Source organism: Onychostruthus taczanowskii, unplaced genomic scaffold, assembly GCF_017590055.1.
Source record: "Onychostruthus taczanowskii isolate IOZ18803 unplaced genomic scaffold, ASM1759005v1 scaffold106, whole genome shotgun sequence".
In the NCBI taxonomy this organism is placed as follows: Eukaryota; Metazoa; Chordata; class Aves; order Passeriformes; family Passeridae; genus Onychostruthus; species Onychostruthus taczanowskii.
The window spans coordinates 381,882-392,137 of NW_024497186.1; the positions used below are offsets into that span (position 1 = coordinate 381,882).

The window sequence follows — 10,256 nt, forward strand, 5'->3', positions numbered from 1 at the left end:
GCTCCCCAGCACCCCCACAGCCCCCCGGGACCCGCCTGGGAGCACGGCACAGCGCTGGGCACCCCACCACCCGCACCCCCCGAGCCCTGGAAGAGCCGGTGCCCCCAAACCCCCCCCAGAGGGGTGGCTCCGGCTCAGGGTGGGGTCCGGGGCCCCCCAGCGCCCCCAGCCCCCGCCTGCTTCCAGCCTCCGCAGAGCTCCGCTCTCCGCTCCCTTTGTCTCGCTTTTGTCTTCTCCCTCTCCCAACCTTCTCCCGCTCTGCTCCCTCCGGCTCCGGGGGCAGCCCCGGCCCCTCCACGGCCCCCCCGGCCTCCTGTGCACCCCCCCAAACCTTCCCAGCCTCCCTGTGCCCCCCCAACCACCCCCAGCCCCCCCAAACCTCCTCTTGCCGCAGCGCCCGCCGCCCCTCGCACCTGCCCGGGGGGGCACACACGACGCCGTCACACGCGGGGAGGGGGGGCCGGGGACCCCTCGCTGCCCCCCCCGAGGGTCGTGCCGGCAGCGGGAGCCCGACGGCCCCGCGGAGCCTTCGTCAGCACCACGTGTGAGCGGGGGGAGCCGGCAATGGGGGGGCGATGGGGACGGGGGCTCCCCCCTCCCCTCGGCTGCCCCCACCCCACATCCCCCCACACAGCGAGTCAGGGGCGGCAGCGATCGCCCCCCCCCCCGGCTCTGACACCCCCAAATCTGCTCACGGCGGATCCCTGGGGCCCTTCTGCTTCCGCCAGTCCTTTTGGGTGTCCCAGCACCCCCTTGCAGCACAGAGGCCCCACCCGGCAGTGGTGGGACCCAGCGACCCCCCAGGGCCCCCCATCGGTGTCCTTCACACCCCCAGGAGCCATCCCGGGCCCCCCCAAACTGCTCCTTCACTCCTGCACCCCACAGCTGTGGGGGACCCCACATCCTGCCCTATGGGCCCTGCTGTGGGGTGCCCCCCTCCCCCCACCCAGATCTGCCCGTGATTCCCAGGGGAGACAAAGACCCCCACGGTGTCAATCCCCCCCAGCTGCCGAAAATTTCCCCCGGAAAAGAAATAACTTCGGGCAGAGGGTGGGGGGCAGAGGAAGGAGGGAGGTGTGGGATGAGGGATGAGGGATTGGGGGTGCAGGATGGACAAGGAGGGAATTCGGGAGGAGGAGGGATGCAGGGGGAGAGGTGTGGGAATGGGAAATGCAGGGAGAGGGATGGAGGAATGGGGAATGCAGGGAGAGGGATGGGGGATGATGGGTGCAGGATATGGAATGTGGGATGCAGGGTGAGGGGTGCGGGATGTGGAAGGGAGGACGCCACAGGAGGGAGGGGGGGATGATGGATGAGGGATGCGGGATGCAGGATAATGGATGCGGGATGCGGGGTAGGGGATGCGGGATGAGCACGGCCGGCTGTTGCCATGGCGACCGTGATGGGGGAGCACAGGCGGTTCCCGGCCCTTGCTGAGGGCTCAGACGTGGAGGATGGGGGTGTTCAGCCCTGTCAGCGATAATGGGAGCCGGGGGCTTCCACTCCTCCAGGAGAACACGTTCCCCCCTCCCCAGCACCCCAAACCTGTGGGTACCCACCCAGCTGCTCAGCCAGGGCCCCCTCCCCTGGGAGACCCCCACCCTGTAAGAACCCGGCTGCTCGGGCTGCCCTCCCGGGGGGTCAGGGCTGGGATATTCGGGGGGTTGATGGAGGGGGGGCTGAGCTCTGCTCCCCCCGGTTCCTGGCAGGGCCGGCCGAGCGCAGCGGCCGCAGCGGCGCCGGGATCTGCAGCCTGCGGGGAGGGGCTGGGGCCGCACCTGCATCCACGGAGCGGCGAGACAGCGGGAAAGGGGGGCCAGGACTGCGGGAAAGGGGGGGCCAGGGCTGCGGGAAAAGGGGGCCAGGGCTGCGGGAAAGGGGGACCAGGGCTGCGGGAAAGGGGGGCCAGGGCTGCAGCTCCATTCCAGCACCGTGATGGTCACTGTCCCACAGGACCTTGTGTCCCCCCACGGGCTGCATCCCAGACGGGACCCTGGGGTGATGTGGTGCCTCAGGGTCCTGGGTGTGTCTCCTCCTATCCCCAAAATCTCCCTCTCTCTGCTGAGGGCACCCCAGGATTGGCCGAGGCCGCTGGTGGGGCCTGGATCCATCCAGCAATTTCCTCGCAGGGCAGATGCTGCTGCAGATGAAGCAGCAGCTGCACTGCCCAGCACACCCTGCTGTCCTCCACGCTGCCCAGGGTGCCCACTGCCCATCCCACTGCCCACAGTGCCCACTGCCCATCCCACTGCCCACAGTGCCCACTGCCCATCCCACTGCCCACAGTGCCCACTGCCCACCACCCCACCATCCTCTCTTCATCACTGCAGTGCTTTGCCCACCAGCCACTGCCCACCACATGTGATGCCACCTTGGGCAGAGCCACCTTGGCCTGGGCAGGGCAGGGCAGGGCCTGGGGAGCCCTGGGGGTACCCCAAGCTCCCTGCACCCCTCGCTCACTCCAGCCTGGCAGCAGCTCTGCGGGTGAGGCGGGGGACAGGCACTGCAGCCATGAGTGCGGCCACGTCGCCAAAGGCACAGCTGAGCCCCGGCTGCGGCTCCTGCAGCCCCCGGGGACATTAAACAAACAGCGTGTTGTCACCAGCCCGGCCTGATCGACCCGGCCCCGGGGACCCCCGACCACAGCAAACCCCCCCCGGGGAGCACAGGCCCGCCCCAGCTCGACCCTGCACACATGTGGGGGCCCACGCAGGACACGGGGATTTGGGATCCATCACCCTCTCCTCACACAGCACCTGCACACACACACAGGGACATCGTGGCCTGGGGATGGATGTGGGGCCCTGGTGGGGCGAGCACTGGGGTCCTCAACACGCCCAGCACAGCCCCCTCACAATGCAGGGCCCCCCTTATCCACCCCACACCCCAGGAGCCAGCGGGGTGGAACGTGCAGCCACCTCCCCCCCGCCATCCAGGGTGACTGGGGACACCCCTGCTTGGGGACACGGCTCTGGGACCCTTGGGGGGACCCTTGGGGTGCCCTTTGGGTGGGGTTGATGTGCTGGTTTAGAGGCCAAGGATTTTGAGGGACCGGTTTGGGAGGCGGATTTGGGCTGTGGGTTTGTGGGGAGGGTTTGGGGGGCTGGCTTGGGTGAGGTTTTGGGGCTCCAAGTCCGGGGCTCAGCCGCAGTGCCTGGCCCAGCCGTGCCGGGGGAGCATCGGGAGGGGGGGGGTCTGCAGGGAGCCGAGCTCGCATCGAGGCGGGGGGAGCAGCTGTCACCCCAGGAACGACCCCCCCGCCTTGCCCGCAAGATGGGGATGGGATGGGAATGGGGATGGAGATGGGATGGGGGTGAAGGTGAGAATGGGGACGGGGGATGCTGCGCCCTCTTCCCCCCCTCCCGCGGACTCCCTGCCGAGCCCCGGCATTGTCCGGCCTTTGTTCCTGCAGGATGCGGGGGGTAAACGCTGCCCGACCCTCCCGATTCCCCCTGAACCCCCTGATCTGCCCTGAACCCTCCTGTCCCCCAATATCCCCCCGATCCCCCCGGTCCCGCGGGACGGAGCCGCGCCCGCCGCAGGACGCAGCGCAGCCAGGGCCGGGGGCATCCCCGCCGCGGGGAGGGGGCGCAGATCGAGCCCCCCCGGGCGCATCCAACCCCCCGCAAGCCGACACCGCACCCCAATCCCCCCCGGCCCCGCCGCGCAGCCCCTCCCGCTTTTCCCCATCCCCGGCGGCTGCAGCGGCCGGAGCCGCCGGGACCCCCGGGGGGCTCGGGGGGCGCGGGGGGCAGGTGCGGCCGTACCTCATCCCCGGCGGTGCGGAGCCGTGCGGGGCGGTGCGGAGCGGTGCGGAGCTGGGCGAGGCTCCGGCGCGGCCCCGAGCAGCCGCATCCCGCCCCCGCCCCCCCGCTCTCGGTCGGGATTTTCCAGCGGCGCCGCCGCCGTTAGAGGGCGGCACCGGGGGCTCCCCGCGCCCCCCCGGACTGTGCCGGGCGGGGGGAGACGGGACCCCCCGGGAGGGCTCCGTTCCCCTCCATCCGCCTCTTTTCCAGCCTCCGCAAAAACGCCGGGATCTGCCCCGTCCCCGTGTCCCCGAACGCACCTGCCGCTCCCGACCGGACCGGTCCCTCCAGACCGAACCGGCCCTTCCAGACCGAACCTGCCCCCTCAAACCGAACCGGTCCCTCCGACCGAACCTGCCTCCTCCGGCCGAACCGGCCCTCCCCACCGAATCTGTCCCCCCCGAGCCGCCCGGTGCCACCCCCGTGTCCTTGGGGACACACCCAAGGTGCGGCAGCAGCGGCTGAGCCCCGGGGTCCCCCCCGGGATGAGCGGGACCCTCACGACGACCCCTCTGCAGCCGATCCCTCCCGTGACCATGGCTTCTGCCATGTGCTCAGGCCACTGTCACCCACCGAGGTCACTGTCACCCACCTCGCAGCTGGGGCATCCTGGCCTTCCAGGCATCCCGCCCCGGGCTGAGTCCCCACACGGCCCCAGAGGGACAGAGACCCAGCAGGACAGTGACTGACCGGGACAGTGACCCAGCAGGACAGTGACCCCAGGAGGACAGTGACCCAGCAGGACAGTGACCCCAGGAGGACAGTGACCCAGCAGGACAGTGACCCCAGTAGGACAGTGACCACAGCAGGACAGTGACCCACCAGGACAGTGACCATAGCAGGACAGTGACTGACCGAGACAGTGACCCAGCAGGACAGTGTCCGAGCAGGACAGTGACCACAGCAGGACAGTGACCACAGGAGGACAGTGACCCAGCAGGACAGTGACCACAGCAGGACAGTGACCCACCAGGACAGTGACCACAGCAGGACAGTGACCCCAGTAGGACAGTGACCCCAGTAGGACAGTGACCCAGCAGGACAATGACCAGGACAGTGACCACAGCAGGACAGTGACCCACCAGGACAGTGACCCCAGTAGGACAGTGACCACAGCAGGACAGTGTCCCAGCAGGACAGTGACCACAGCAGGACAGTGACCCCAGTAGGACAGTGACCACAGCAGGACAGTGACCCACCAGGACTGACCACAGCAGGACAGTGACCCAGCAGGACAGTGACCCCAGCCCTCTTGTCCCCGCCGCCACCAGCGAGGGTGGGAGCAGGACTCTCAAGGTCACATTGCTTGAACAAAAAGGGACCCGGAGCCTGGGGACATTCCCTGAAGGACAAACGGCCCAGGCACCACTGGCCACTGGAATGGGATTTGGAGGGTGTGAGTCTTAAAGAGCTGGACCTGGCCCCGAGGGACCCCTGAGCAGTCCCCAAGGGACCCCAGCCAGCGGCAGGGACAAGGCAGGACCACCCTGGGGACAAATGTCCCTCTCCACCGATGGCTTCACCGCGGGACTTGGCGCTGGTGGCCAGCATTGGGTTCATTTGGCCCAGTTCAGGGACAAACCAGATCATCCACCCGGGATGAACTCCTCATCTCCCCCTCCTCTCCATCGTCATCACCCCTGAGCATCCCCCTAAACACATCCCTCCCTCCCAGCCTGGGCTGCAAACCCTCCGCTCACCCCCCACCCCATGCCACTCTGCGATCCCTGTCACCAAAAGCCTTTGGGTTCCCAAAGAACAAAATAATAATTTGGGGTTTTGACATCCCGTGATGGGCCGTGGCAGCTTCTCCTGGGACTCGGGCTGGTTCTGAGCCTGGGAACCCCCCCTGCCTTCCCCCAGTTCCACATTCCCAGTATTTATATTAACAAATAAACGGAAATGCTGCAAATATTAAAGTGCCATTCCAGTGAATGTTCCCAGTGAAGAACAAGGAATTTAATTCATTCACTAAACCCACATGAAGATGATTTGTTTGCTGCAGGTGCTGACAGAAAGCAGTGCCAAAAAACCTGGCAATACTCAGGGAAACATCCAATGACGGTGGAGTGGAGTTCAGCACACCCCAGCCCAGGGAATGGAGAGGCACGAGACGGGATCCAGGTGGAAATTCTTTATTTACACTGCAGGAGGCTCCCTCCCGGAGTTACTTGAGCGGGATGAAGCGGGAGGAATGGGTGGCACCGATGCCAGGCCTGCCGTGCTTCACTGGCTTGTACGTGATGGAGAACTCGCCCAGGTAGTGGCCGATCATCTCGGGCTGCAAGCGGAGAGATCCGTGCTGGGGACAGAGCCAGGGGGCACGGGGACATCCCCCTCCCATCCCCATCCCAGGGCTGCCAGGAGCCTGGCACAGCCGGTTATTCCAGCTGGGCTCCTCCCCTGGTGCCCTGATGGAGCCAGAGGGGCTGCCCCAGCTCTGCCCCTCCTGGGAGAGGAGACACGGGAGCCACAGGGCCATTTGTGCCCTTCCAGGTGGGACTGATCGCCAGGTAGGAGCAAGAAATGGCATTTAATCCCACTGGTGGCATCAAGTGATGGCACCCCCCAGGTAATTCCACTCCTGGGAAAGCTCAGGGATCTGTTTCATCCCGAAACAGTGCTGGCAGCCAGGCCTGAGCACATGGATCACTCCACAGCTACTTCAGTGCTTCAGAGCCACACTGAGACCCCTCTGGGATGACACCTCCAGGTGTCCCCTGAGCCAGCCCTGCTCCGAGAAGGAGCCTGGGCCCCCCAGACACAGGGAACGAGCAGGATTTACAAAGAGTTTCAAGTGAACGCTCTGGCTGCTGATCCCAGTGCGAGAGCCGCCTGCCAGGCCCAGCTCACCTTGATCTCCACCTGGTTGAAGGTCTTGCCGTTGTAGACGCCCACCATGCTGCCCACCATCTCGGGCAGGATGATCATATCCCTCAGGTGGGTCTTCACCACCTCGGGCTTCTCCATGGGCGGCGCCTCCTTCTTGGCCTTGCGCAGGCGCTTGAGCAGCGAGTGCTGCTTGCGCCGCAGGCCCCGGTTCAGGCGCCGCCGCTGCCGCGCGCTGTACAGCTGCATCAGCTGCTCGCTGCAGCGGGACAGGGGCGGCTCAGGGACAGCCCCGGGACCCCAAACAGCCCGGGGACCCAAACCCAGCCTGGGGACCCCAAACCCAGCCTGGGAACAGCCCCGGGACCCCCAACACAGCCTGGGGACAGCCCCGGGACCCCAAACACAGCCTGGGGACAGCCCCGGGACCCCAAACAGCCCCGGGACCCCAAACCCAGCCTGGGGACCCCAAACCCAGCCTGGGAACAGCCCCGGGACCCCAAACACAGCCTGGGGACAGCCCCGGGACCCCTGACCCAGCCTGGGGACGGCCCCGGGACCCCAAACACAGCCTGGGGACCCCTAACCCAGCCTGGGGACCCCTAACCCAGCCTGGGGACAGCCCCGGGACCCCAAACACAGGCTGGGGACAACCCCGGGACCCCAAACAGCCCAGGGACCCCTGACCCAGCCTGGGGACAGCCCAGGGACCCCAAACACAGCCTGGGGACAGCCCCGGGACCCCAAACAGCCCAGGGGACCCAAACCCAGCCTGGGGACCCCAAACACAGCCTGGGGACAGCCCCGGGACCCCAAACAGCCCAGGGAACCCTAACCCAGCCTGGGGACCCCAAACACAGCCTGGGGACAGCCCCGGGACCCCTGACCCAGCCTGGGGACGGCCCCGGGACCCCAAACACAGCCTGGGGACCCCTAACCCAGCCAAACACAGCCTGGGGACAGCCCAGAGACCCCTGACCCAGCCTGGGAACAGCCCCAGGACCCCAAACACAACCTGGGGACAGCCCTGGGACCCCAAACACAGGCTGGGGACAACCCCGGGACCCCAAACAGCCCAGGGACCCCTGACCCAGCCTGGGGACAGCCCAGGGACCCCAAACACAGCCTGGGGACAGCCCCGGGACCCCAAACACAGCCCCAGGACCCCAAAACCAGCCTGGGGACAGCCCAGGGACCCCTGACCCAGCCTGGGGACAGCCTCAGGACCCCAAACCCAGCCTGGGGAACAGCCAAGGGACCCCAAAGTGATCCTGGGGAACAGCCCAGGGACTCCAAACCCAGCCTGCGGAACAGCCCAGGGACCCCAAACCCAGCTTGGGGAGCAGCCCAGGGACCCCTAACTCAGCCTGAGGAGCAGCCCAGGGACACACCAAACCCAGCCAGGGCAACAGGCCAGGGACCCCAAACCCAGACTAGGAACAGCCCCAGGACCCCAACCCCAGCCCAGGGTCCCCAAACCCAGCCTGGGGAACAGCCCAGGGACACCCCAATCCAGCCTGGGGAGAGCTCAGAGACCCCACAGCCACAGAATCACCCAGACGGAGTGTGGGGTACAGCCCCAGGAGACGGCCAGGGACCCCGAAATGAACTTGGGGAACAGCCCACAGACACCCCCAGGGACCCCAACTGACCCCGGGGAACAGCCCAGGAACAACTCCCAGGGACCCCGAAATTAACCTGGGGAACAGCCCAGGAACAACCCCCAGGGACCCCGAACTGAGCCTGGGGTACGTCCTGGAGAAACCCCCCAAGGGTCAAGGTGAGCCGGGGTACAGCCCCGCGGAGACCCCAAAGTCTGTGTCAGCCAGACTGAGATGGGGTAGACACCAGGGAGATCCCCAGGGACCCCAAAGTAACAGTGTTACCCCAAGAGAGCCCGGAGCACGGCCTCGAGGAGATTCGGGGACCCCACACCCCCAGCATCACCCGAACTGAGCCGGGAGCAGGCCGCCGGGACCCCACACTGACGGTGTCACCCACTGAGGGACTTTAAACAGCCCAAAAAGCAGCTGTGGAACACCCAAAGCCCCGTTACTGCCGGGATTTGAACACAGCCGGAGTATGGGGCAGAAGCGGCTCCCCCCACGCCCAAACCCCAGCCCGGGGGCTCCGCAGCCCTTACTAGGACATGTCGAGCAGCTGGTCCAGGTCCACCCCGCGGTAGGTGAACTTGCGGAAGGTTCGCTTCTTCTTCTGCTCCACCTCCGCCTGCAGCGGGACACCAAGGTCGGGTCAGGGCAGGGCCCGGCAGAAGAACCAGGGGATTCAAGGCCGCCCGGCCCCGCGCTCCCCGCCCCGCACACGGGAAGGCCGCGGCCCCACCGAGCTCAGGGGGGCGCCCAGGCCGCTCCCTCCCCTGGGCCCCGGCCGGCCCCCGCAGCGCCCCGGTGAGGCCCATTCCCCATCCCCCAGGGAAGCCCCGAGGCCCGAGCGGCGCTGCCGGGGCGGGTGAAGCGCGGATGGCGGCGGATGGGGCCCGATGGCGCCGGCGGGGCCTCCCCCGCACCCACCATCTTGGCCGGGGCTGCTCGGAAAGGCCGCGCTCGCGCCGGAAGCGGCAGATCTCGCGAGAGCGGCGCGGGCGGAACGGGCGGAGAAGCCGCGGCCGGGCAGCGCTTCCGCCCTCACTGCCCTTAAAGGGGCCGCAGCCCCGGGACAGCTGCGAGGGACGGAGCCTCCTCTTCCCCCCGAACCTGCCCCTGGTGATCCAGGGAAATCTCGGCTTCCAATGAAACCGCTCCTTCCCGCTGGCCTAAGCTGGAACCCAGCAGTGACAGGTCACAGTCACCTGGATGGCAGCGCCAAGGGACAGCGTGGGCCTCGCAGCCACTCCCGGCAGCTCTGAGCATCCCGCGCCTCTTTGGAAGCCACCTGTGTCCACCCCTGGAGCTTCACCGTCCCACGGCAGCCAGCAGCTGCGGGGTGAGGCGGGGACACGCCGGGGGCTGGCTGGCACAGGCTGATCCGGTCTGGATCAGGAGGCTCCGGCCTGGAGGGGCTGGTTCTGCACAGACTGGGGCCAAAGACAAAGGCTTTCATCCCAGGTGTTGGGTGCTCTCCATTGCAGGCTCCAGGGTGGTGCCGTGCCATTTCCGTGGTTTCAGCTCCTGGGGGAGTCCAGTTGGTCTCAGAAGTGACACCTGCACGGACAGCCCTGGAGCAGCTCCTGTTCCAGCAGGAATTTCGAGCTCACGGATGTAACGGAGCAAGGAGCAGAGCCTGGGGATTGGGGCCTGGAGGATTCACAGTGAGCAGAACCAGAGCCACACAAAATACCAAAGTCCCTCTGAACAGATGCAAGTCCTGCCAGGAGCGATGCAGTGACCTCCACATCCCAGCCCCACCTCGTTAACAGCGATTCATTATCAAAGCTCTTCGAGGGGCTGGATCTGAGCCGGGCTGGAGGATCCCTCCCCAGCTCAGATCCCATGGACAGTGGCTTCCTGGCAGTGCCACCCTGCAGGCCAGGGGCACAGCTGGTGACACCACACAGGCCCAGCAAAGCTGCCCCGAGGGCTCCCAGGGCTGCCAAGGGACTTCTCCACAAAACCCACACTCACAAAAGCAAAAAAAACCCAGAAAAATGGAGACAGGCTGGTG

At 67.0% G+C, this 10,256-nt stretch overlaps 1 protein-coding gene across 1 annotated transcript; it reads right to left on the reverse strand.

Annotated features, from left to right (window-relative positions):
- Positions 1-5,925: 5,925 nt before the first annotated feature.
- Positions 5,926-9,235, reverse strand: RPS15 (ribosomal protein S15). Its single transcript, XM_041415634.1, has 4 exons — positions 9,167-9,235; positions 8,779-8,864; positions 6,660-6,894; positions 5,926-6,087 (listed from the first exon to the last, which is right to left on the reverse strand). The coding sequence occupies exons 1-4, from the start codon at positions 9,167-9,169 to the stop codon at positions 5,974-5,976; spliced, it is 438 nt and encodes a 145-aa protein (XP_041271568.1). The 5' UTR covers positions 9,170-9,235; the 3' UTR covers positions 5,926-5,973.
- Positions 9,236-10,256: the final 1,021 nt, after the last annotated feature.